Source organism: Bombyx mandarina, chromosome 15 (genome assembly GCF_030267445.1).
Source record: "Bombyx mandarina strain Sakado chromosome 15, ASM3026744v2".
NCBI classification, from domain to species: Eukaryota; Metazoa; Arthropoda; class Insecta; order Lepidoptera; family Bombycidae; genus Bombyx; species Bombyx mandarina.
This window is the reverse complement of record NC_143221.1, coordinates 3,027,621-3,055,570: the sequence shown is the minus strand read 5'-3', so window position 1 is coordinate 3,055,570 and position 27,950 is coordinate 3,027,621. Positions and strand designations below refer to the sequence as shown.

The window sequence follows — 27,950 nt, the reverse complement described above, 5'->3', positions numbered from 1 at the left end:
GTGTGTACAAAAGTCATTACATTTTTAGTATGAAAGTTAGAGATAAGACCAGACAATTATCACTAGCGTTTAGGTGTTAGTGTCTTGCGTTTTAAGAAGCTATGGTAGAACGGGTACCTAGATTAAATATAAAATCGATCTTGTCCTTTGTGAATTATAAGTCTTAAGACTTTTGATCAAGTGATTTAATCTGAGGACACTGTCTTCAAGATGCGCCAATTCTTTTCAAGTCCACAATACAGTCTTTCTCAAAAGGACACTTACTGCAACTAGCCCATAACGGATAAAAGGTTAATTGTCATGTTAATGCTACTTAGATTTTCGTTTCAATCACATCATTTATGTATCGAGTTTATCGAATAAGTACATATAAAATCGATATTCCACCAATAATGAGAATTTAATAAAAATATTTTTTTATTGAAAATTCATTTCCGAGAATAGGCCAGCTGATTACAGAAAAACAATTTTAATTGTTTTTTTAGAAAAGCTCTAAAAAGAATGAGTTTGAAATTTTGGTCCTTAATGACGTCATCATTGGCTGTCTTAAAGTTATTTGAATAATGTTTACCAGTCGCGAAACAGAAAATACTAAACTACGTGCATTTCTTAAATGTGCGATGATTGAATTATGATTTTAAATTTTTTTTTTTTTCATTTAAATACCTAGTCAGGTCATAAATTCTGTCACATGTTTAATGTAAAATAATTGAAACAAGTTTATTCATTATGTAACCATTCATATACCAAAATGAACTTCACAAAACATAGATTCCTATGGCACTAAAGTTTATTCAAAATTAACTCCGTGATTTTGAATACAGGCCTTCAATCTGCGCGGCCAGTCGTCTATCGCAGCACGAACGAGGTCCATGTCAATATCGGCGGCTGCCTTAATCAAGGATGTCTTGAGTGACTCCAAATTGGGATGAGGCTTTGAGCACGCCTTTTCCTCCAAGTGTTGCCATATCTTGTAATCTAACAGATTCGAATCTGGACTGGAGGAGGGCCAGTCTTCGTGCCGGATGAAGTCGATTTCACGCGCCGCCAGCCAGTCTTGTGTGCTCTTCGCTCTATGAGCTGGCGCCGAATCTTGTTGGAATACTCAGTGCCTGTTATTGAACATGGTATGAGAAACAGGTTCCACAAGGTTCGTCAGGACTGTATTTTGATACACAACTGCATTCGTTTTTACACCTTTCTCACAAAAATGTACCTCTGTTAAGCCCCAATAAGAAACTCCCAACTATACCATGAGCGAGGATGGAAAATGACCTCGTTGGACACGCGGAATACGGTTGCTCGCTTCTTCACTACTGTGTGCGTACACCTTATCATTTTGTTTGTTGTAGCTCTCTTCTACGGTAAAAATTTTTTCATCCGAAAAAAGAATTTCCCGATATTTTTTTCCCGCGTACCGCTTCAACAAAGCGCGGCATCTCTTCAGTCTCAGGTCCATTAGACGAGCATTCAAACGATGTCCTGTTTTTCTTCGATATGCCCGAAGCCCTCAGTCTTCATTTAACACCCTTTTCACCGTGGTTCTGCTTAACCCCATCTGAAAGGCCAACAGTTTCTGCTTACGTGTGGGATTTCTTTGAATTCGCGCCTTCACAGCTTTTATCACTGCTGGAGTCCTAACAGACCGAGGGCGACCACTTCTTGACCTGTCATCTACACTAGAGTCTTCATTGTATCGTTTGATGGTACGATAAACGAATCTTTTGGTTATATTCAAATTTTTCAGTATGTTAAAAATTTGAATTGGCGCGTAACCGCAACGATGCAACGCAATAACTGCAACACGGTCTTCTTTAAGCGTCTACTCCATATTTAAAAATGAGTAAAATTCTAAAAGTTTACATTTTTATTTTCATGAACAATTCGAAATTCGAATTCAATAAACTTTTTTGTGGCCAGCATTCTAAAAGAAAAGTTTTTACTGTGTGACAATACTTATGACCTGACTAGTTATATAGTATTACTCATGATAGGGTAAGCGGCAAGTACCAACGGATAAGGACCATATCCTGCCCCTTTCTGCAGGAAGCACTGGTATGCTCTGTTTTAAAGGGCAGTACCTTAATTGAGATATCAACCTCAAGTATCAATGGGCTTTCGGGTGACTTACAAACCGATGGATCGGGAAATGAACTGCGCCTCTACACCAAATCAATAACATGTTCTATTAATAGTTAGATGAATGTAATCAATATAATATATAACGGCTAGCTTGGTATGGACATGTGATGCGTAGAGACGAGATGCATGTGACTAGGAGATGTATGGACATGGTAGTGCAAGGTAAAGGGGAACAGGTCGACCGAAGAAGACATAGACGGAGTGTGTGAATGACGTTATGAGAGAGAGAGAGAATGAGTGTTGAGATGACGGCTGATAGAGGAGAATGGAACAGAAAAATTCACTGTGCCGACCCCACCTAGTGGAATAAGGTGGAGACAAAGAAGAAAATATAACTGGCTCCTACAGGAGGTGGAGCCCCCTCCCCCCCCCCCCTTCATAAAAAACAATTTAACTGTTTTTTAATTTTTAAATAAGCTACTACTAATTGAATAAGAACTGTCTGATGAATTCATCTTTGTTTAATACTTCACTATTAAATTTTATTGCCTTTTGTTTATTTCACTTTTACACTAAACACAATATTGCAAATTACCCGAGCACAACAATGGCGGAGAATTTTAGGTGCGTGAGGGCAGACGTAGACACTAACGCGCATGCGCACTTGTCAGTACCCAGAGAGGAAAAGTTACACTTTCTTCCCTATACAGCGGGATGAAAAGTTACACTTTCTTCCCTGTACAGCGGGACGAAAAACTTTCGGCGTAGGTAGGAGAAAAGAACAATTTGTACAACGAACGATTTCAGAATGCGTCCTATTAAAAAATTTCACACTATACTTTCTCGCTCCTATGCTTACTATTATAGGTACATCATAGTATAATTTGTGTATTTGCTGATAAAATTAAAATTATGATACAAATTCTCCAATGAAATCTGATTTAAAAAGCCACATATTAATATATAAGGAAACAATTTCTTTTATTATATACTAGCTGACTCGGCAGGCTTCGTAGTGCTTAATCGATAAATAAAAGACCTAAGCTTTTGTATAAAATAAACTTAAAACAAACAAAAGCAATCCGTCCGACGGGAGACACATCAAAGGAAAAATCAAATTGTTATTTTTATTTGATTCCGAACATTTTCATTGTCTATCTACCTTTTAAGCCTTTTCTGAACTTCCACAAATAATTTAAGAACAAAATTAGCCAAATCGGTCCAGCCGTTCTCGAGTTTTAGCGTGACTAACGAACAGCAATTCATTTTTATATATATAGATCTATTTAAAAGTTTATCAAGAACTTAATAAGATTTCAACAAAAATTGACAGCGGGTATTCACATGCGGCCATTTTATTAACCTCTTCCAAATGAAACAAACCCCGCGTTCGGGATAAAACGGTTTATTGGATTTTATTTACTTTCCCGGCGGCTGGAAGTAGGTCATCCGATAATGTAAATGCGTTGTAAGGCAGGCGAGTGCACCGGTGAATTGCAATAAGCTATATAGACGACTTGATTATTATTTCCTCTTACGAAGTCACGACTGATTCGTGATTGAAAAACTTCTTGGTACGCTTTCTAGAAAATTTAAAGGTTTTTTTTCATTTTACTGTGGAAGGTTTTACTGTGGAAGGTTATGAAATTGGAGTGGGTATCCTAGTTATGTTTTTTATTATTATGATTTATTCATTTTGAATATCAGAAATTTGTATTTCATCCATTAATTGTGTTTTATCATATACATATCATATACATTTATCAATCTTGCATGATTAATGCGTGTTATAAATAGTTTGAATAATTGTATCGTTTGAATCGAACATCGTTTAGTAGGTAGTAATTCGTCGTAGTATTTATAAAAATTGATTGAATTTAGTACTTCAACTGTTTCCATATTTTTATTTCATTTAAAATTTACCTTTAACTTTTTTATTTCAAAATAACTAAAACCTTAAGCACCAAATACTGAAACGTGTGATTAAAGTTTGCATTTTTTTATTGCCGGTGTAGGCAGACCAGCATACGGCCCACCTAATGGTGAGTGGTTACCGTCGTCACTGAGTGGGTCGCGTTTCCGATCCGTTGGTAGATTCTGCGAAGCACGGCTCTTGCTAGGGCTCATGTTAGCAACGTCGTCAGGTTTGAGCCCCGTGAGCTTACCTACTAATATAGTTAAGGTAACGCTGATATAGCCTCTCAAGGCTCTCAGCTTAGGTAAAAAAGGTTCTCCATAAGGATATGTATATCTGTTACTCATTTACTATTTAGTTCAACAAACTGCCTTCTCACATTTAGGTAGTTCAGTTCAAGATATTTGTTATTCGGAGCAAAAACGTATGTGGGTTGTTACAGAAAAGCTCATTGCATAGCGTCGATCAAATTTTTTCAGTGAAAAATCTATTAAATATTTATTTCTCTATTTGATATTGTCTCTTTGAACTTTGGTTGGATATGAGATACTGTGATATCTTTTAATTCATTGACAATTCCGATTACAGTCCGCGGTCAATATAAATTTCATAATTTTGTTTGATTTTTATTACATCATGTCAATCGTTCAATGTGAAAGGGGGTCATGTTTGGAAGACACGCTTTTTCTTAGACGATTTGGTATCTTCTCCAAGCTCGAACTACGGCATAGTCGATATGAGTACATCGCACATCTTACTTAATAGGCTTACGCAAAATCCCCAATGAGTTCCTCCTAAGATGTCAGGTTTGTTAATGCCGTCAAGTTGTGTTATGTTTCACGCGTTAATAACTCGCAAAGCTTAGGCTTTCTGGAAGTTAGTAAGTAGTTTTTAGTAGTAGCAATAATATAGTTGTTACGTGCTGTAAAAAATCGGAGAACCAACTTAACTCAAAGTCTATACCTATCTCTCCATACTAAAGTATTATATGAAAGTTTGTTTGCTGCAAAATGACTTAAAAATGGCTTAAGGGATTTGATTCGGATTTCGCATAAAGTCGGTTATTGTCATGTTTAATGAGGAGTGTAAAAACACGTGGACTTCACAAACGGTTATACAAATCGAATAAAAGTTTATTTACCGAAGAGTGTCATGCAACTCATCATTCTTTTTGCATCACAAGTAACGTGGAGAAATTTGTGAAACACATCTAGTGTAGGTACTCTACAACAATATTCTAATATAATTTGTATCCTATTAAATAAATAAACAAATAGGTGGTAATAACAAATCACGCACGCTCAACCGGCCCCAAATTAGGAATCCCTGTATTATGGATACCAGAGACGGACTTACATACTTACACAATATAATATGTAAGTTTAAATCTATATATATACAAACCCCTAGACAAAAAGCAAATAAAATTGTTCATCACACGAATGTTAAGCCCGATGCGGGGATCGAACCCACGACCATCGGTGCCATAATCAGAGCCGCTTACCACTGCACCAGCGAGTCAGGCATCGATTTAATAAACAAAAAGCTCAACTTAATTACTGTTATATAAAAAAAAAAGTTGGCTTGCATTTTTATTGCTTTCGAAGGCATCTTACTGCCCACTACTTACTGATGAGAGTGACTGCCGCTTATGGGCATCAGCAATGATCTCTTCAACTTTTGCAGAAGAACATTTTGCAGCGTTCAAGAAACACCAAGGAGTCTATGTCAGATTCGTGTGGTACGTGACGAAAATAATCTCAAAAAAAAAACGTACTGTGAATGACACGGATCTTGGTGTAGACATCCAATACTATCTAATACTAATACTAACCTGAAGTCGTCGTGGCCTAAAGGATAAGACGTCCGGTGCATTCGTATCGAGTGATGCACCGGTGTTCGAATCCCGCAGGCGGGTACCAATTTGTCTAATGAAATACGTACTTAACAAATGTTCACGATTGACTTCCACGGTGAAAGAATAACATCGTGTAATAAAAATCAAACCCGCAAAATTATAATTTGCGTAATAACTGGTGGTAGGACCTCTTGTGAGTCCTCACGGGTAGGTACCACCGCCCCGCCTATTTCTGCCGTGAAGCAGTAATGCGTTTCGGTTTGAAGGGTGGGGCAGCCGTTGTGACAATACTGAGACCTTAGAACTATATCTCAAGGTGTGTGGCGCATTTACGTTGTAGATGTCTATGAGCTCCAGTAACCACTTAACACCAGGTGGGCTGTGAGCTCGTCCACACATAAGAGCAATAAAAAAAAAAAACAGCCTGTACCGAAGTTTACATGTAAGTTAATCTCTAGAATCGATAGTTCATACCAAAATAAAAAAAATGTTTTGAACTGCGAATTGATAAAACTACACAAAACGTAATCTCGAGAATCGATAGTTCGTAAATAAAAACTTGATTTGAATGGCGAATGGATAAAACCACACAAAACAAAAATCAATTTTAATTGATCCGGTGGCATTCAGTAAAACTAGCACTATTATATTCATGGTGACATGACGACAGAGCTCTGTGTGTATACGATAAATGAATTATTTATCTATTGATGTCAGCCGATGGTCGCGGGCCGAAATCAATAAACACCAGCCTAGTTTAAATACAAATTGTCTCCGGACTTCAGGATTGGTCTGTTACGTCCAGCTGTTTGTTCTCATATCGGTTTTCCTTGTGTATAACATAATTGGTTTTAGAGGTCAATTATGTTGGTCAATGAATGAAAAGGAAGAGAAATTTAATCTTGTCTGTCTGTAGCTATAGATGAGTTATTGGCTGACGCCTTCAGATCTAACAGTAGGAGCAGGCTTAAGGCCACAGGTAGCCGTACTCGTCGAACTCGGCAAAGAGTTCGACCTGCAACTTATCCCATGTATCAGCCCGCTGAGTTCTACGCCAGATCTTCTCAGCGGGTCGTGATTCCAATCCGGTAGTAGATTCATTTGCGAAGCAGCGGCACTTGAGTTGTTAAGTCTCCTTTGGAGGTGCTTCGAAAGCTGTTACCAAATCCCACCGCTCCTGACTGAGCCTATGCTCGCCCACCTGTCCTGGTAAAACTGGAGAGGCCTCCGGGCCACCACTAATTCCTCATTTATAAAATAATAATGAGTAGATGGGCGCACCACACATTTATTATGAACTAGTTCACGGAATAGATAAATAAGGTTGGAATGGTAATGTAGGCGGGGCAAGCTTGCCACAGTTATGATTGTACAAACATAACTCGACCGATTCTTTCATTCACCGCGTTTAGTGCGCTTCGGACTACTTTGGCGAACAGATCTCCGCTTTATAGTGCCGTGTTGTGCAATTATAATTTGTAAAACAAAAAATCAGACCTCAAGTATAGAGCGAGGAGGTATATCTTTCGATCGGTCAGTCGAAATTACCATTTAATTACAATATTATTTGTCTAAAAAATAAAAATATACTGAGCATTATGAAATTCCAAACATTAACAATATTATTGCAGCAAGTTATAAATAGCATACATTGCGCGATGTGTACTCGCCCAATAAACGCAATGACCAAGTCAGCTTCCAATGTACTACATGCATTGCGTTCTCTACACTTCAATCTTTGAAATTTCGGCCTTTGCCCTGATTGGCCGTGGTGCAGTTTGTCGATAGTGAGGTGACCATGTGGTGAAATAAAATCATCGACAGAATTCTCGACTATATTTGCATTTGACATGGATAATTTTTGCATTATTTTATATTTAATTAATGATACCTAGTATATTCTTAGTGAGACGTATTTTGAGTAAAATAAATATGTATTATTATTATTGAATTATTATCATTGAATTAATGTGAAGGTATAATATAAAGGGACATGTAGACCTCTCATTTACGGGTATTTACTATATTGTCTAAGACGTATTAAAATCTAAGTAAAATGCTATTTGACTTATGTAGTAAATAAAAAATGTTAGGATTCCTAAAGAACCTAACGCCAGGGAACAATGGATTGACGTGACAGGTAGAGGAAACTGGAGACAAAGACGAGTACTATTTGCTCTAAACATTTTACTGAAAATGATTTTACCATAAAAAAATCAGAATACACATAGTTTTGAAAAATTCATTCGCAATTAATAGCAAGCGCCAACTGCTTAACAAATACGTTTTATTCCAGGGACAGTGACTATTTGTAATTAATAAAAGTAAAATTCAATATTTATTTCATGTTTCATTTTCTCCATTCATTCATCAGATAATTTATCGATAAAGAATATCGATTTTATCAAGCAATAGCGTGTATGAACATTTTTATTGCCTTTTTGCGCGTGTGAGTGTGTATGCCTACGGGTGTTTTGTGCTAGTTTGTGAACGAATATCTGTCCTGAGATTTATGTGTGGGTGTTTTTTTTTTTTTTTCCTACCTATGCTGATAGCCTTGAGAGGCTATTTCAGCGTAACCCTAACGTTTTGTAGGTGAGCTCGCGGGGCTCAACCGGAGAGTTGCTAACACTGACCCTAGCAAGAGCAGTGCTTCGCAGAATCTACCACCGGATCGGAAACGCGACCCACTGAGAAGATCCGGCGAGAAACTCAGTGGGCTGTGTCTATGGGTTAGTTCGCTCGTCGAGCCCTTCGTCGCAAGCGACGGGTTCGACGAGGACGGTGACCGGTGCTTGTGGTGCCTAAAAGCACCGTTAATGGATCAGGAGGATCCGTAATGACGTGCTTTGGGCGACGTCGACGGTTTACCATTCGGTCTACTGGGTCGGGTATGTAATTTCCAGCGGCTACGATGAGAGGGTTCTCATGTCGTGCCGCCTTCTCAAAATGGCGCAGCGATGCCGACTGTAGATACTTACTAAATGAGTCGAGCTCCAGGTCATCGTGGAGATCCACGTTCCTAAGGAACCAAGGCGCTCCGACGGCTATCCTGCAGAATCGTGATTGAATAACCTGAAGGGATTTCAAGTGGGTGCGGGCTGCGTGAGCGAACACTACGCTTGCATACGTCATGACGGGGCGTATACAAGTTTTGTAGAGAGTTACCTTATTGCGGAGGGACAGTTTGCTTCGACTACAAAGCATTGGATAGAGTCGTCCTAGTATAAAGGCGGCGCGGTCGCGTACCGTTTTTATATGGGGACGGAATGTCATCCCTCTGTCGAGGGTGACGCTTAGATATTTGACCTTCGAGACCCACGGTATGGGCTGGCCAAAGAGAGTGATGGGACTAACGGCGGAGGTGTTTGCGCGCCTACTACGGAGTGGGATGCTCGAAGTGATGTTCGGAGGGCGACCTCTTTTGAAGAGCACCGCTGCGCTTTTCGTGGGGTTGATGTCAATTCGCCACTTCCGGAACCACTGTCCCATGGTGGCTACTGCGGTCTGGAGTCGCTGATGAAGCATCGACATCTTCCTACACGAGTAGTAGATAGCCGTGTCATCGGCGAAGAGCGCTAGATGGGTCTCCGGAGACCGGGGTATATCATTGATATACAAACTAAATAATAACGGGGAGAGCGCGGAGCCTTGCGGGACTCCGGCAGTCAGTTGAGGGGGACGAGAACGAGTTCCCTCTACTCGATATCGAAACGAACGGTTCGACAAGAAGTCTCGTATGATGAGCACGAGTCTGTCTGGCACTCCCATGTTGTACAGTTTATAAATTAAACCGTTGTGCCAGACTTTGTCGAACGCCTTCGCGATGTCGAAGAAGAGGGCGCCGGTCGGGATTTGTTTACGCCTATTTAGTCCTATCAGGATGTGCTCCGTGAGGCGGTGCACTTGTTGTACGCACGAGTGTTTAGAGCGGAATCCGAACTGTTCGTCTATGAGAATTTTGTTCGCGGTAACAAAATCTCAGAGGCGTTTCCTAAGGAGCCGTTCGTAAATTTTTCCTATCGTCGGGAGGAGACTAATCGGACGGTAACTAGAAGTTTCGTTAGACGGTTTGCCCGGCTTATGTATACCGATAACGTCCGCTTTTTTCCACACCGCGGGAAAGATGCAGTGCGTCATAGCGGCATTTAAAATGGTAGCCAACATTGCTATCAGTTGGACTGGCAAAAGTTTTAGCGCGCGGTTGCGGATGCTCGTCGGAGCCGGGTGCCTTCCTAGGTTGGAGGTTGTGGATCGCGTCTCTAACTTCGTCAGTGGTAATGGGGGGTAACGCGTCCGAGGGCGGCAGGGAAGCTCTGCGCTCGACCTCCCTGTCGACTAACTCGGTGTGTTCGGGGTCCGCGTGTTGAGTGCTGGTGGTGCACTGCTCTTGCAGTGCATCGGCCAGCAGCTCAGCCTTGTCATCGTCATCGAATGCCGGTGGTTGGCCTGAAGGGCGTATGAGGGGAGGCATAGTAGCGGTAGTTTCGGATTTGAGAGTCCTAGCTAGTCGCCAGTATGCTTGGTGGGAGGGCGCGAGTTGTTTTAAATAGCTATGCCAGTTATCGTTACGCGCGTCGCTTAGGCGGGTGGGTGTTTTTGTTGTGTGCGAAATACTTGTAATCACAGTATGTGTATGTGTAGAAATTAAAATAGTAGGGATGAAGCGGCGACACTGGTTCTGATACAAAATTAGAGCAAAGGCCTTTCCAACCTTATTTATCTATTCCGTGAACTAGTTAAAGCAGCTCATAAATGTCATAGTCCATATCCATATTTAAACAGTAGATCAATGTCTTTATTGTGTTACAATATTTACAAACTCTATTCTGTAATTATTTTACAATTAGGCATAATCAAAACTAACTTTACGGCTTAATGTCGATGTCACATTATATTCAAAGAAGATTCAAATACAGTTTTCGTGGTCACGTTAGACTAAGGTAGGTATGGCAGTAGTAATAGGTCAAGATAATATTAGCTTTCTACTATCTGACTGTACAGGACAATGTAAATAGTAAACGCCAGATTTAACTACAAAATTAATTTTAATTAAGTATACGACTCGAGAACATAGAAAATAATAATATTACTACTATTAAGCATTCAACTACCATCATGTGCCTTAACTTTGAATTCTAAATGAAGCTGTAAAGGTATTCAGAGACGCGATTCCAGAAATTTCCAATAAAAATTACCGATTAAGGGTTCAAAGTCGCCGAAGCGAATCTCGGTCGGGTAGATGTTTAAATTACGTATTTGTGGGGCAGGCGACATTAGATTCAAGTCCTCCTAGGTTTAAATGTAGATATTGGGTTGCGATCCTTATTACCTTCCGCCGTATGGAGGCCGCAGGGCGGACCTTAAGAAGAACACGAGAAGCTATGTCCGGCTATTTAGTTCCGTTGCCCGCATAATACTGCGCTTCCATAATTACTAACGATTTAATAAGCCTCCATTATTACACGTTTACATCTTAAACAACTCTAAGTAAGTATCTAATTATAAAATCTGAACTGGAAAATTTCCTCACTGACACAGTCCACTGAGTTTCTCGCCGGATCTTCCAGTGGGTTACCTTTCTAATCCGATGGTAGATTCTGCGAAGCACTGCTCTTGCTAGGGCTAGTCAGCAACGTCCTCAGGTGAGATCCCCGTGAGCTCACATAGTCGCCCGGTTGCGCTGGAATAACCCCCTAGGTTAGAGGACTAAGGAAAAAAATTTAGGACCTTTGGACCTTCGATTTCCCAAACAAACCCAAACTAAACACACGTTCGGTAGAAGATCTTCCCTTTGTCGCGACTCTTCAAGTTTCCGCCAAAAGGTTCTAAATTTATTTCAGCGGTGTTGTTTCTTTTAGTGCCTTTGCGAGAAATCTAGTATATGGTTCTTACCCGGTGTTATGTAATTGACTTCCACGCTGAAGGAATAGCACCGGAATAGCAAACCCGCAAAATTATAATTTGCGTAATTACTGGTACCGCCATCCTGCCTATTACTGGCGTGAAGCAGTAATGCGTTTCGATTTGAAGGGTGGGGCATCCGTGGTAACTAAACTGAGACTTTAGAACTCATATCTCAAGGTGGGTGGCGGCATTTACGTTGTAGATGTCTATGTGCTCCGGTAACCACTTAACACCAGATGGGCTGTGAGCTCGTCACCCTTCTGTGCAATAAATAAATAAATAAATGAATAAAGTAGTCAACCCCGCCCATGGACATCAATAATACCAGGGACGCGGCCTTTTACTAATATGTATTGACACAAAATCATTTTGCTAAATAAGTATTTCATATTATTGTGTTTAATTTAGACTTTAGCGCAACTTTTGTACTGATGATAATAGAAATATGTTTCTGTTTTGTATCTATTTTTGTACACTACTGATAACGTTACTTGTAATAATCTCGTTACAGAGTGTAAGTTAGAGTGGAGTTTAGATGGTTTTAGTTAAAAGCTCTGAATGCTAATGCCGCAGTAAATAAAAAAGAAGATTTTTTTTTATTGCTAGATGAGTGGACGAGCTCACAGCCCATCTGATGTTAAGTGGTTACTGGAGCCCATAGACATTTACGATGTAAATGCGCCACCCACCTTGAGATATAAGTTCTAAGGTCTCAAGTATAGTTACAACGGCTGCCCCACCCTTCAAACCGAAACGCATTACTGTTTCACGGCAGAAATACCTACCCGCGCGGACTCACAAGAGGTCCTACCACCAGTAATTACGCAAATTATAATTTTGCGGGTTTCACTTTTATTACACGATGTTATTCCTTCACCGTGGAAGTCAATCGTGAACATTAGCTGAGTACGTATTTCATTAGAAAAAATGGTACCCGCCTGAGATTCGAACACCGGCGCATCGCTTAACACGAATGCATCGGACGTCTTATCCGTTAGGCCACGACGACTTCAAGATTGATTAAAAACAAAAATTCGGTTTTAAAATACATAAGTTAATTACAGTACAACTGTATTGTTTATACATAAGTATCAGTTTCGCTTCCGACAGGAGCCCTCTTTAAATTGGCCCCAATCTGAATGACATAAAATAAATAATTTTCAATGCAAAAACGTTGAAATCGGTCTAGTGCTATATATATTGCGTGTTTCTCGAATGACCTAATATTAAAAAATAAATCACAATTAATGTATGTTTAATATTAAATAAATAAATAAAATGACAATTTTGGTGCTTTGGTTTCGATGGCTGAAGGGCATAGATTATAAAAGTGTGTCTGACGCTAATTATATCAAAAGATACGAGTTCGCTTCGGACTTTTTGGCGGGAATGCGAGAGGTGAAGTTGTGTGAATTTTTTATTTTGTTAATTTAGTTTCTGCAGGCTTAAACGTGATATACTGACGGCTTATTTACCGTTTAGCATACAGATTTCACAGGACAGTGTAGAAAGAAAATGAAACAAATTCGCTGGACGTGGCCTCTAGGGTTCCTCCAAAATTTCACTGAAGTCTCAGGATATATGGTTTCATCTCATCTCAAGTCACTTAATTTAATTTCATAGAAATTATCAAATATTTTATAATTGATTTATAAACTCGAAACTAGCTTAAAAAAGTAGGAAGTTGAGTGTCCTCTAGCAACTATGAATAACACTACTACTGTAAGATCTGTGGCTGTAATAACTTGGTTAGTCTATTTGCCTAAACATGTCACTAATTCCTATTCTAATTTGCGTTAAGGAACATTATAGAGATTGCACGAATGGATACTATTCTCCACATTTCCCCTGTTTGAGAGTTAAGAAGGCCATTATAGTAATTTATTCGAGGCTTGATACAGATCTACGCTTACAGAATTAATTTGTAAATTTCACGTAGGTACATATATTGTGATACTCACCACATAAGCTCATGTTCCAATAAGTTTATGTAAAATTTAAACACATTTGGAATTGACTGGACAAATAAAACAAATTATACGTCATTATCATTATTATTGAATAATTTAAAATGCATCGTACGGCACTTTGAGGTACCATTAATACCTATGTCTTTATCTAAATCATACATTTAGACGTTTATTAGATTTTAAGCTTAAATAGTAATTGAAAACAAAATAATACCCGTTTGTACTTACAACTTAACAGGTTGAGAACAACTTAAGTTTTATTAGAAATAACATTCGCTAGTTTTTCATAAGAATTTTCGCAGAATTCAATTAATTTTACGGTCACAGCGTATCTCGTCGGAAGTAGATTACGGAACTACTACACTGAAGACAGCCAATCAACATCGATCACAAATGAAAAAGTTATTCCGATAATTCACATTTATTATAATACAATATTATAAGCACTTTGGAATCTAAGTTTTTCACTAAACCATAGTCACCATTCTGACGCTACGTACATTTAGAAAATCTACATAATTACAAACGTTTAACCCCTAAGTATCTAGACTTTTAGAATTCTTGAGAGATCTTTGTTGTACAGTTTTGTTTTTCGCGTTTTTATTATCTGGCACACTGAATGTATCACTGGTGCCACTAGACGGTGTGCTGAAGGCGGAGTTCTTGGAGCTGGGCACGCTGTTGCCGGGCGAGACCCCGCTGTCCGTACTGACCGAAGCAGGACTCAGATTATCACTAACGTTATTGCACACTGTCAGCTCCTGTCCGGGCAACGAAACTATTTGCCCGATAGGCTTCTGTCTGACTAGATTTATACTTTGGCACACGCTTTTAACGTCACTATCGCCGGATTCTTTTTTCTGGTATCTTGTCAATGTCCCAGCGGAACCGGCGGAGTTCGGTCGGTACATCGGCATGAACTGCGATTGGGGGTAGTACTGCATTTCGGGCGGCACCTGACCTTGGATCCAGGGGCCCATAGTGGATACGACCGGTGGCATTTGCGACCATATAGGCATCTGAACCATGTGAGGTCCTTCGGGCGCTCCAAAACCGGGCGGCACTGGTATCGGCCTCACAATTCCTGCAGCGTTTGGTGCGCTTTGTGGCCTGATTCCTGGATGAGCGTAATGGGCGTAATTTTCGGCATCATACATTCGATTAGTATTTCCCGTCTGTGTGTAATCTACGTTGGGGAATACAGTATGAGGACTTCTTTGGATGTACGAAAACATTTGTTGTTGTGCTTGCTTCATGGCCACGTATTGTTGCAGATGTATCGCGGTTTGCTGTCGCTGTTGCGCCAAGTCTTGAGCTAGGGTCGTACTACTGTTGCCGTGGATGTAATATATGTGAGACTGGGTTGTCGGTTGGGCCGCTGGGGTCTTCTGGTATTGTTTTTGGTTATGCTTGTTGTCGACGACATCGTTCTGTGGGTCCTGATACTCCTCAGGTGGAGCTATAAATTTGGGAGACGATGGAGGTGTGACCTGTTGCGACATCGGGTAGCTTATAATTTGAGCTATGTACGGTTGTTTAGCGGAATGAGCTGGACTGTGCGTTTGGAATGTAGGGTTGAACGTTATCTGCGATGAGTCTTGTACACCGCATGGAATCTCATCTTTGCGGTTATCATCATTCTTTTTCGACTTCTGACTGTACGGCGCTACTTTGGTGTTGTTCTTCCAGTTCGCACCGGCGCTCTGGGGTCTTCTCACTGGAGATTTTGTCGGTTCCTGCCAGCTATCGCCGTTGACATGTCGCGTGTCTGGATGATGGGATTGAGCGCTGTGAGCTCTCCTGGGGGGCGGAGACATGCCTTCTGGAACGTGTTGTCTGTAACACCTTCTGTTGGATCCCGGGCTGTTTTGCCGTTCCGGAGGCTGCGGCACGGGTCGATGCATGCGTCTTCTTGCCGGTGTCGGAGGGCTGGGGTGGGATTGCGATGATTGCGTGGACAGCGATGCTGAGCGCCACTGTTCTATCAGTACCCTTCTTCTTTCTTGTTCTAATCTCAATTCAGTTTCACTCGACGAGTCATAGTCTTTGCCCTGTACCGAAAACATGAGTTGATGTGATTCTTAAACATAATGAACGTACTTATCTTCAAGTGAATTGTTTTGTCACATACCTTTTCGATTTTCTCGTCAAGCATTTTGAAGAAGTTCTGCTGGCTTGCAGAGACTTCACTGTAATAGCAGAATATAATAAATAGAGCGCAAGTGATTTTAATAAATACAAAATTTTACTTTTAATGAAAGAAAAAATGCTGCGATAAAATTAAATCAGCAAAACGTCTGATTTTTCCTATTTATTATACAATTTATATATAGACCTCAAGCCTTAAAGCGGGTGGCAGCATTTACGTTGCGATGTCTACGATTTCCGGTAACCACTCAGCATCAGCTGTACCGAGAGTTCAATCATGCGTCCAAGCAAAAAAAAAACCACTAACTGCAAAATACTGCGAATAAACAGCCTAATACCATATATTTTAAAATTTACAATTTGGACAATAAAACAATTTCAAAACATGACTCTTTCAAGCTAATGCGTTGACATTACAAGAAAATTAAGCTAAAATTAGGATGCACGCAATAAATGTCAATGTTTTGATGTTGGTAACCATTTAACACAATACATGTGGGTATTGAACGACATTCTTTTTAGTTAAATTTTGTTTGTAACTCACATGACGGGTTGGTGTGAAGTGAGTGGCAGTATATTGTTCTTTCTCTTGTCTTCATCCTCGTTATCCTCGGTGGGCGCTGCTGATCCTGTTGTGCCTTCTTCCTCATCAGCTTCTTTGTCCGCTGCCCCTATGGACAAATATTTTTGATCTACAACTTTATACTTATTTAATTGTCTTAACATATCATGTACCGGCTTGTATACAATTAGGTAATCTTAAAGGTTCAAAGTTATTGGGTATAGGTAAAGGTACGATCTTTCCTCTCATTTATAATTACAACTACCTTCTTTCGTCTGTAATAGTAGTGTTCTCTGATTATTTCCTATTTCTGCATCTAATTCCTAGATACAGATAGTCTACACTCCAGCCGTATTTTCTAGTATGGTGAATCTTTGTATGTTTCAAGGTTAACGGACACGTTTATTAACTTTGCTAATAAATATAACACCAGACGGAAGTTGTCAATTCATCAATAATACATATTTAAGGTGCCTAAATATTACTTCAAAAAGAGACATCGTGTTTGGGAGCAATTGGCGTAATAAGCTCGCCAAATAGTTGCGAATAAAAGATGTTTATTGGTAAAATGTGTTTTCTAAGTTAAAGTTTACATTAAACTCGATTATGTTTAGAATTATGATGAACTTACTTTTGCCCGCGACTTCGTCCGCGTGGAATAGTTACTTTGGCATAACGCTAAATTTTACCCGCGACTTCATTTACAGTACTCAGGATTGGAACTTCATTACTGAACCGGTAGATGGCGTTGAAGAAGCTAGATTTTGAGATTTTTTTACAAACAATTTTTTAATTTTCCGTATCCTATGTTACTTCTAATACCTCCAAAAATATGTGTACAAAGTTTCATGATGATCGGTTGAGTAGTTTTTGCGTGAAAGCGTAACAAACAAACTTACTTTCACATTTATATATTAGTAGGGATTACTAATAAGAATTTGGAATTATGGAATTTGGAATTATGCATTAGAATCTAGAATTATGGCGAATGATAATTGAATTGAATTTATGTTTCGATCTCTAAGGTAAAAGAGCAATTAGGGGTTTAGTTCATCAGTCTCTTCCAGATTAAATTCAAAATGAAATTTCATTGCTCAAACGGAATAAGCATTTTGGGAAGAAGTCAAATCTAAGATTAACGATGACAGCGCCGGATTAGACGGGGATTTTGGGTATGTAATTGGGTATTTGATTATTTTGTTTTATTAATTTTAGGCAATTGATTGGATTTTCAATTATTTAATTGAATTATTAGTAGATTAATATCCATTTACTATATGGAATATTTCGTGAAATAGATTCCACTAAAAATATTCATTGATTTGCTCTTTTTGGTGGTAGATATCATACGGCACCGTTCTCAGCCTCAAAGGGTATAAAACAAAGCACATATTTCCAACTTTTCAAGGTATAACAGCCAAACAAATAATGTAAAGTATTGTTTTCCATTTGTATGGAGTAGCGGACATTTATGCAACTTTACAGGAGAGCTGAACTTTACTTTAATGTTTAAAACTTGAAAAAAATAACATAACAAAAATACTTCTTCAAAGAAGTTCAATTAAAAACATCCAATTGTTGATACTAATACCAAATAAAACTGACCTATAATCACAAAGAGAAATATCTTGTATTCAGTGAAATGTCGCTTATATCTAATAGCCTTTCAGCCCTCGATATATATACTGGTTAGGTTAAGTTAGTAATTATTAAGTTAGGTTAGTAATGAATTGAAGAAAACTGATGATCATGACGAAAGGGAACTGGTTCTCCCGAATCGCTTATCCGCTTGGTATAATCACTAGATAGTATAAAACAAAGTCGCTTTCTCTGTCCCTATATCCATATGTTAAATCTTTGAAACTACGCAACGGATTTTGAAGTGGGTTTTTTTTTAATAGATAGAGTGATTGAAGAGGAAGGTTTATATGTATAATAACATCCATTAAATAGGGGAGAAATCAATAATAAATTACAGTTTTCGAAGCGAAGCCAGAGCGGGTCGCTAGTCTATACTTCTATACTAATATTATAAAGAGGAAAGATTTGTTTGTTTGTTTGTTTCGAATAGGCTCCGAAACTACTGGACCGATTTGAAAAATTATTTTTCCATTAGAAGCCGACATTGTCCCTGATGAACATAGGCTACTTTAAAAAAAAAAAAAAAAAATATTTTATTGGTTTCATGTGTGTTTTAATGTTTCCGAAGCGAAGCGAGGGCGGGTCGCTAGTGCATCATAAAACACGAGTTTCATAAATGCCAATGTGCGAAACTTTAAGCGAAACTACAAGAAGAAAAAGTTTGTAGTAACTAGGGAATATTCACGAAGTTTAAGAGATAAAAGTTCGAAGAATATCATAAAAGGTATCGTAATGATCAAAAATATATTTTCTCTAGTCCGTCGTTTCAGTGTTGAAGTTTACACGGGGAGGGGGGGAGGTAGTCATTCAAAATATTTCCTGAATACATTCCGTTCTCTCATCTGTATAATTTCGTAGGAATTAATCTCCGTGTAATTTTATAAAGACGATGTGGTCTCTGCCGGGAATCTCAATGAACGGTTGATTTAAACGATTCAAAATATGAAATATATTTTTATATCACTACCTACGATTTGTTTTATTCAATTTTCCTACGACAAATGATGTTGATCGAAGTGTACATGATGAAATTGATATTGTTACGCGCTGGGGTTCGGGGTAAATAAATAAATCTACCGAAGTACAAGTTAACACTGTATTAACACTTAGAACACACACAGAACACTCTCAAACTCTCAATTCGCTTCTTCCGCTTCGCTTCAGGTGATCCGTTCGCTGTTTCGCTTCGAGTAGTACCGATTACTGACTGACTGCGTGCAATCTCTGCAACGATTTTATAGTCCAGACGAAATCCCTAGAATCGTCGAGAATATTCCATACAAGTCGGTATTGTGTGTTTCCGCTATCTGACAATAGATGGCGTTGTATTTCGCGAGCGTTCTAGATGCTACTACCTCCTTCGATATTCGTTCGGCTATTCGGCAATAGATGGAGCTACTCTTACCGGCGTAACAATATGTTTGTTGTCTGTGAAGGAGTACACGAAGCTTTAACAGCGTATGTTATTGTGTCGAGAAACATACGAATTTTTGTTTTACAATTTTTTTAGTGTTTGCTTTGAATTGCGTGTTTAAAATATTTGAATAATACCCCCTACTAAAAACAAAGCTTTGACGTAATTAAATATCGGAAAATATCGCGTATTGTACTCGTGATCACATTTAATGCAAAATAGTGGTTAGCCCGCTTGATAATAAGCTAACCACCTTATTCCATTTTCAAATTTTAGATGTCATTTACTAAATACGTACTAGCATTTGTACTAAAGAAAAATGGTTGAAAAAACAAATTGTTTTCTTTTTGCATTTCGCAACGTCGACGAAAATAAATCAGTGCAGATTTAATACACCTATCTCACTAACAAGTATAGACCTACTTTTAATTGTTACTACACTTATTATACTTAATAATAGTTATATTAATTCATATACGAATACTTTAACTCTTATATGTACGACAATTGGACTGGACACTGTGAAGCCAAAAAACTTTCTTTTTTTTTGTTATTGCCTAGATGGGTGGACGAGCTCACAGCCCACCTGGTGTTAAATGGTTACTGGAGCCCATAGACATCTACAACGTAAATATGCCACCCATCTTGAGATCTATGTTGTAAGGTCTCAGTATAGTTACAACGGCTGCCCCACCCTTCAAACCGAAACGCATTACTGCTTCACGGCAGAAATGGGCGGGACGGTTGTATCTACCCGTGCGGACTCATAAGAGGTCCTAACCACCAGTACAAATTATTTCAAATACTAATACTTAATACTAATACTTTAGCTACGATAATTGGACTGAACACTACAAAGGCAAACAAACTGAATGGTATTGATTATAATAAACCGTTTATTGTAAAATAAAGTGGTAGACTTAATTCTCCGACATCTTGTAGTATACATTAAACAGATGGAAATCGATCAATCGGCTCGCGAAGCCGAGAACACACAATTCACGATGCTAACGCATTCAGAAATGGGTTGTGCTAGATAGTGAAAAAGGTCGAAAATATTTGTAATGAAGAAATCCTGCCTGAATATTTAAAGAGGAAGCATAAAATAAGCATAATATTTTTTTATTGCTTAATTGGGTGGACGAGCTCACAACCCACCTGGTGTTAAGTGGTTACTGGAGCCCATAGAATATCTATCGGAGCTATACGGAGCTTAACGGCCGTCTGGTGTAGTGGTAAGTGACATGGTCACTACACAAGGGGGTCGCGGGTTCGAATCCCGCCAAGGGAAGATATTTGTATGATAAATATCAATGTCTTTTCCAGGGTTATGGATGTATATTAAATATATGTATGTGTATAATAAAAATCTTACATTTATATCCATTATCTGGTACCTGTAACACAAGTTCTTTACGAACTTATCACGGGACCAGTTAACGTGGCGTGATTGTTAGTAAATATTTATTTATTATTATTATTATTATTATACAGCTCATATAGATAGCTCATATAGAAAATAGCTATCGGAGCTTACAAACATCGTAGTCGCTGTAATATCGATATGGCTGTTGGCGGAAATCCGTCGGACATACCCGTGCAGGCTCAAAATTATCCACACAACCAGTACATGCGATATTTTGCAGATAATATTTTGAAGATATTATTCCTACATCTTGAAAGAAATTCAAGTTTTCGACTTGACTATTTATTAAGAACTAGGTGACCCGGCAGACTTCGTAGTGCCTCAATCGATAAATAAAAGACAAAAGGAATCAGTCCGATGGGAGACACTTCAAAGGACAAACAAAATCGTTATTTTTATTTAATTCCGAGAATTTTCATATTTATCTATCTACCTTTTAAACCTTCTCTGGACTTCCACAAACAATTTAAGACCAAAATTAGCCAAATCGGTCCAGCCGTTCTCGAGTTTTAGCGAGACTATCGAACAGCAATTCATTTTTATATACTTGTCGGCGCACGTCAGGGATGGCTGAGCGGTAGGTTCCGTCATCACTCGTATTTGGTTGAACTCAGTTTAGTCAATAAAACTTTTTGAATAATAATTATTGAAACTCACACACACAACTTTCACAATGACAGGATAAACCAACAGTTTCGTTGCACATACCGACAGACCGACTGACTGACTGTCAGAGACTCACTGACTGAGACGGACGGAATGACAGTCTGACACAGAATGCCACGACTCTTTTTTTTTTTTTTTTTTTTTTTTTTTTTTTTTTTTTTTTTTTTTTTATGATTGAAACTTTACTGGTGGCCCGAAGGCCTTTCCAGTTTCACCAGGACAGGTGGGCGAGCAAAGGCTCAGCCAAGAGGGGTGGGATTTGCTAACAACTGCCCGAGCGCCTCCGAAGGAGACCTAACAACTCAAGAGCAATTGTTTCGCGAATGAATCTACTACCGGATCGGAATCGCGACCCGCTGAGAAGATCCGGCGAGAAACTCAGCGGGCTGATGCATGGGTTAGGTTGCACGTCGACCTCTTTGTCGAGTTCGACGAGTACGGTTACCGGGGTCCCTAAGCCTGCCCCTAGTATTAGAGCTGAAGGCATCTAATGCAAAGGTTATTGGATCTGATGGATCCGTAAGGACGTGTCTAGGACGTCGACGGTGACTGGCTCCTGCATGATCAGGATTCGGGAAGTAGTCAGCGGCGGCAACGATAAGGCGATTATCATGACGCATAGCCTTATCGAAGTATCGTTCCGACGCTGACTTCATGTATTTCCGAATTGATTCGAGGCCCAGGTCGTCGTGTAGGTCAACGTTCCTCACGAACCACGGAGCCCCGACAGCTAACCTGCAAAAGCGGGATTGTAGGGATTGGAGGGTGTCTATGTGTGTGCGGGCCGCGTGAGCGAACACCACACTCGCGTAAGTCATGACGGGCCTTATGCAAGTTTTGTAAAGTGTCACCTTGTTCCGAAGGGACATTTTACTCCGCTTACAGATCATGGGGTAGAGTCTACCGAGAATAAACGCGGCACGGTCACGGACTGATTTTATATGCGGGCGGAATGTCATCGATGCATCCAGGGTAACGCCCAGGTACTTGACCTTCCTGGCCCAGGGTATGGGTTGTCTAAAGAGAGTAATCGGGGGTGTGAGATTCCTCCTCCTAATCCGGGAGGAAATCCGTGTGGAGCTTCCCCTCTGAAATAGCACCGCAGTACTTTTCGCTGGGTTGATGTCTATGCGCCATTTTCGGAACCACTGTCCTAGGGCTAGGGCTGCGCTCTGAAGCTTCTTCGCGATTAGGGACTTATTTCTACTAGAATAGTAAACAGTCGTGTCGTCGGCGAATAAAGCTAAATGGGTCGGCGGCGACCGGGGAATATCGTTGACGAATAAGCTAAATAGGAGGGGTGAGAGGACAGAGCCTTGCGGGACTCCAGCTGTGAGAGGTCGTGGGGAGGAGCGGGTTCCCTCGACTCGATATCGAAAAGAGCGGTTCGACAAGAAGTCCCGTATGATGAGCACGAGACTATCCGGCACGCCCATGTTGAATAGTTTGAAAATCAAACCATTGTGCCAGACTTTGTCGAACGCTTTTGCGACGTCGAAGAAGAGAGCTCCCGTGTATAACGGTTTTGGTCGATTAAGCCCCACAAGAATGTGCTCCGTGAGGCGGTGCACCTGTTGAACGCATGAGTGATTTGTACGGAATCCGAATTGTTCATCGATGAGAATGCCCTTGGATGAGACGAAGTCTCTGAGGCGTTTGTAGAGCAGACGCTCATACAGTTTGCCTAGAGACATGAGGAGGCTAATCGGGCGGTAGCTCGTCGGATGATTTTTTGGTTTACCGGGTTTATGTATGCCGATAACGTCCGCTTCTTTCCACACCGCGGGAAAGATACAGTTCGCCATAGCGGCATTGAAAATAGATGCCAACATCACGATGAGTTGGACGGGTAGAAGTTTAATAACGCGGTTAGATATACCGTCGGAACCGGGAGCCTTGCGAGGACGTAGGTCTTTGATCAAGTCTTTAACTTCTATCGGGGTGACGGGTGGTAACGCATCCGATGGTGGCAAGGAGGCTCTGCGTTCTACCTCACTATCTACTAATTCTACATGAACAGGGTCCACGGATTGAGTGCTGGGCGTGCACTGGGTTTGCAATGTATCGGCCAGCAGCTCTGCTTTTTCGTCATCATCGAACGCCGCTAGTCGGCCTGAAGGGCCTACGAGGGGGGCATAGTTACTACCGTATCCGATTTGAGAGAACGAGCTAAGCGGTAGTAAGACCTTTGGGAGGGCGCGAGTCCTTCTAAGAAATCAGACCATCTGGCATCTCGGACTTCGGCGATGCGAGACTTTACGTCGCGTTGTAGGGCACGCATTCGAGTACGATTTTCCGCGGTAGGATACCTGTCGTAGGCGCGTATCGAGGCGTTCTTAGCTCTAAGGAGTTCCCTAATATCGTCGGACAATTTGAAGCGGTGAAGGAAGTCCTCCGCTACAACTTGTTTCGATGACCTATCTAATGTCGAGGTGATGTGTGACGTTAAGATGTCTATGGCTTCAGCGGTAGCCTGAGGAGACGGGATAGAGTCCGGGTTAAACGGGAGCGATGGTGGATCAGATTCAGCCAGGCTGATGCCCAGCGTGTGCCAATCCACCACAGTCCTCGTGACGGGAACGGAATCGGGAGCGCGACCGAGCTTCATAACGACGGGACGGTGGTCTGAATCTAACTCTGAAACTACTTCGATCGAGTGTAAGCGCAGAGTTACGTTTTTTAATAACGCTATGTCGAGTATATCCGGGCGATGCGCGATATTTAGCGGGTAGTGAGTCGGGGTTAGCGGAGCGACGATATCGAAGGCGAGATCATCGACTAACGCGTCAAGCCGCCTGCCATTCGGGGTTGTGGTGTGTGAGTTCCACCTGATGTGTTTACAATTTAGGTCGCCCGCCAGAATGACAGAGCTCCCCATACCGAGCAGCGCCTCGATATCACTGCTTAGAACGATCTTATCCGGTGGAAGATAAACGGACGCGATAACGATCGGCGCGTGTCCCGTCAGTGAGATTCGGCACACTGATACTTCGATATTAGCGAGCGCGGGAGGATCGAGCGGGACGCAATGCAGGGCTCTTCTATAGTAAATGACGGTACCACCACCACGGGCAGAGAGCCTGTCGTTCCTGACCATATTATAGTTTGCGATTTTAGGGTCACGGCGCGCGGGCTTAAGTAGGGTCTCCTGCACTAAAAAGATATCAATTTGATGGTCACGCAAAAAGTCAGAAACCTGATCACGTTGATTTGCGAGACCGTAAGCGTTAAAAAATCCTATCGTTACGGATAGGGGCTTTATTCTACTTATATACGCCATTGATTACCGGCGGAGTGAGGGGAGGACGTACGTATTTAATGACGCGTATACGTCGGCGTATTCTTGCACAACGGCGATAAAGTGTTGTGCAGTGGAGGCAGCGCGAATGGCGTCGCCCAAAGCGTTAACGCGCTCAAAGTTGATCGACTGAAAGAAGTCGATCGCTAAAGCGAGATTGTCGGACGCGGTCGGAGGACAAGTCGCGGGAGAGGGACGAGTCGCGGGGGCGGGACGAATCGCGGAGGAGGGAGTTGTAGCCGTGTTCGTGTACGGCAGCGGTTTTGCCCAGGCCGAGACACTGGGCACCGCCGCCGGAACGAACGCTGGCTTAGCCTGCGACGCAGAGGGTGCCGTGGCTTTGATGTCTGGGCCGGAAGCTCGGAGGCGGTTTTGGCGGGCGACGCGGCGATTTATTTTAGGGGCTCGGGGGCAACCACGGTAATTCGCGGGGTGACCCTGTGTTCGACACAGGACGCAGCTAGGCGGTTCCGTCGCGGTTTTTTGGTCGCGAGCACAGAGGGCCGTGGCGTGATCGCCCAAACACTTAACACATCGGGGGCGCGCGTGACAGTTACGGGAAGAGTGCCCGTACAATTGACAGTTATGGCACTGGCTAGGAGTGCCTTTTTTATGGGGGGCTTCGATGGCGATACCGGAGAGCCTACAGACGGTCTGTGTGTTGAAGATTTTCTTACCCTCGGGGGTAGGCTGGAGGGTGACTAGAACCATATTATATGGCTCCCTACCGCGACCGGTGTGCATACGGTGCACAGAATTCACTGGAAAGCCCTGTTCTAACAGATCGGCCTTGACGAGCTCTACATCTAACTCTTTAGGGATTCCGCGTATTACAACGCGGAGTTCGCGCTCCTCCTGGAGCGTATAAGTATGGAAACTTATACGTTCCTTACGGAGGTAAGAAGAGAGGGCCCTATGGTCGTCGGGTGTTTGAACCTTAATTTGAATGCCGTTCGCGAGGTTACGGGCATTCGTGAAATTTATATTTTTGGCCTTAAGGGCCAGGCAAACTCGATCCCAAGCTGCCTTCTCTTGAAGGATAACCGGGGGAGGGGTCTGGGTTTTATTTTGTGCCACCGGACGCGGCGACGGAGTGGCACGGGCTGGGGGCGCAACGGGAGTCTGAGGGCGGGGGCGCGACGCGTTCACGGCTTTGCTAATTTTAGCGGCCGCGGGAGCTCGAGACTCCGCGGCACGCTTCTTACCCTTCTGTACCAGGGTGAATCCATCCGTCGATGAGGCGGGGGCGAGGTCGACCTCCATGTCCGAGTCAGAGTCGGAGCACGAGGAGGCGGGTGCAGGCGACCTACGAGCAAGTGTAGGTGTTTTAGAGGGCGCGACGGAGGCCGCGGATGATCGCTCAGCTGAAACGATGGTCATGGCGGACGACGCAGCAGCTTTTCTCGCCAGTATAGGCGACACGGGAGCGGCAGGCACGACAGAGGCTGCGGTGCTCAATGCAGAAGCTCTGCACGCAGGTACAGGCGACGCAGGAGCAGCGAGCGCGGCGGAGTCCTCGAGAGGGCTCGCAGTGTGATTGGCCTTGAAGGCCAGAAACTCTGAGGCGAGCTGTGGGTGGCGAAGTCGGAGGAATTCCGCGAATACAGCGTCCATGATCGCTGAGTACCCAGGTGGGGCGGCCCCGGGTCTTGAAACACTCGCCTTGCGGCGAGGCCCCAACTACTCGGACCTGAGCGGTTCTATTGAACACAGGTGGCAATGCGGCGCGATTACTACAGGACAAAGAAAAAGCACAACAAAACAGAAATTACAAAAAGAAACAAAACAGATAAATACTTGCAGGAAAACACTTTGTCGGCAAATGTTCCACGAACACAAAAATAACTAAAACAAAACAAATAAAAGCTTCCAGGAAACACACTTGGTCGGCAGATGTATCACGAACACAGGCCGCGCGAACAATGGCCGGGCTAACAAAAGCCGGGCGAACAAAGACCGGGCGATCGAGTGGACGATGAGCACGTCCGCACGTGACGGGTGCCTCTATCGGAATGCCACGACTCTGTCCACGTACCGCCATTTTATACTGTGGCGTTACGGAGTCTACCCTTCATTTTGTGATATTTATCAAAACAACATTTCATCATTTAAAATAATAATCAAAACCACCGTCTTAATATTACTAAAAGTCGTTATCCACGACAACTAAAAGTCGTTATCCACGACATACTTATATAGATAGATAGCTTATTTCTACTATCTTATTGACTACCGACTACGCGTATTTAGACACAAACGGGTTACGATTTGTTTAAGTGACGATTTGAAATCAAAGTAAGAAGTCTTTGGATATACAAGAGTCGATTTTGAGGCCAGCAAGAGAAAGGCAATACCGCATAAACATTCCTTCCAAACCGAATTTCCTTTGAACTGATTAGACTCCCTCCAGTTAACTTCGACGGGCAATTTCCTCGGTTAACTTAAGCATAGGCAATCGCGCAATTCAACTTTAAAAACTTCCGAACATATTCGTAAATTTGACATCGAGCGAAATGAGTTCTTGTTACGGATGCATACGAGTTAAATGATAATTTTATTCAATTTTTATTTGTAATATGATGTTATGTGAATATTTGATGTCATATAAACAAACAGTGTTTGGATTATCGTTTAAATTTAATAAACTAGTATTTAGGTGTTTTTTTTGTTTGTATTTTATTGCCGATTATTGATTCTGTTTTGTTGAAATATATGTATGAATACTATAATAATATGAATCAAGTGAAGCTTTTGAAGGAATATTGCTATTAGTTAGTTATTTTGGTCTTAAAACTATGGATTTTTGGAATTAGTGAATTATATTATTCCTAAATCAATAGATGTACGCCACCTTTAAAGAGCAGCATATTGCTACATGTGTGCTCAGCACAGCAAAAGATACAATATCGTAACCGTTAAGACTTAGAGCTCCTAACTGCTGGACAAGGGTCATGGGTTGGATTCCCACATCGAGAAAGCATAAGATGTCTGTTTTCTTATTATCTGGTTGTTTATTATCTATATATGTCGGCGCGTGTTTTTTTATAAACCATTAGTTCATGA

The 27,950-nt window shown here is 41.4% G+C and overlaps 1 protein-coding gene across 2 annotated transcripts in view; it reads right to left on the bottom strand.

The window, feature by feature from the left end:
* Positions 1 to 13,800: 13,800 nt before the first annotated feature.
* The window catches only part of tow (target of wingless), a 103,925-nt gene continuing 89,775 nt past the window's right edge, over positions 13,801 to 27,950 (bottom strand). For both annotated transcript variants that reach the window (XM_028173922.2, XM_089733467.1), the window contains 3 exons: positions 16,425 to 16,551; positions 15,864 to 15,921; positions 13,801 to 15,783 (listed from right to left, as the gene is read on the bottom strand). In XM_028173922.2, coding sequence (XP_028029723.2) covers positions 14,269 to 15,783; positions 15,864 to 15,921; positions 16,425 to 16,551 — 1,700 coding nt within the window. In that variant the 3' untranslated portion in view covers positions 13,801 to 14,268. The remainder of the gene's footprint in view (positions 15,784 to 15,863; positions 15,922 to 16,424; positions 16,552 to 27,950) is intronic.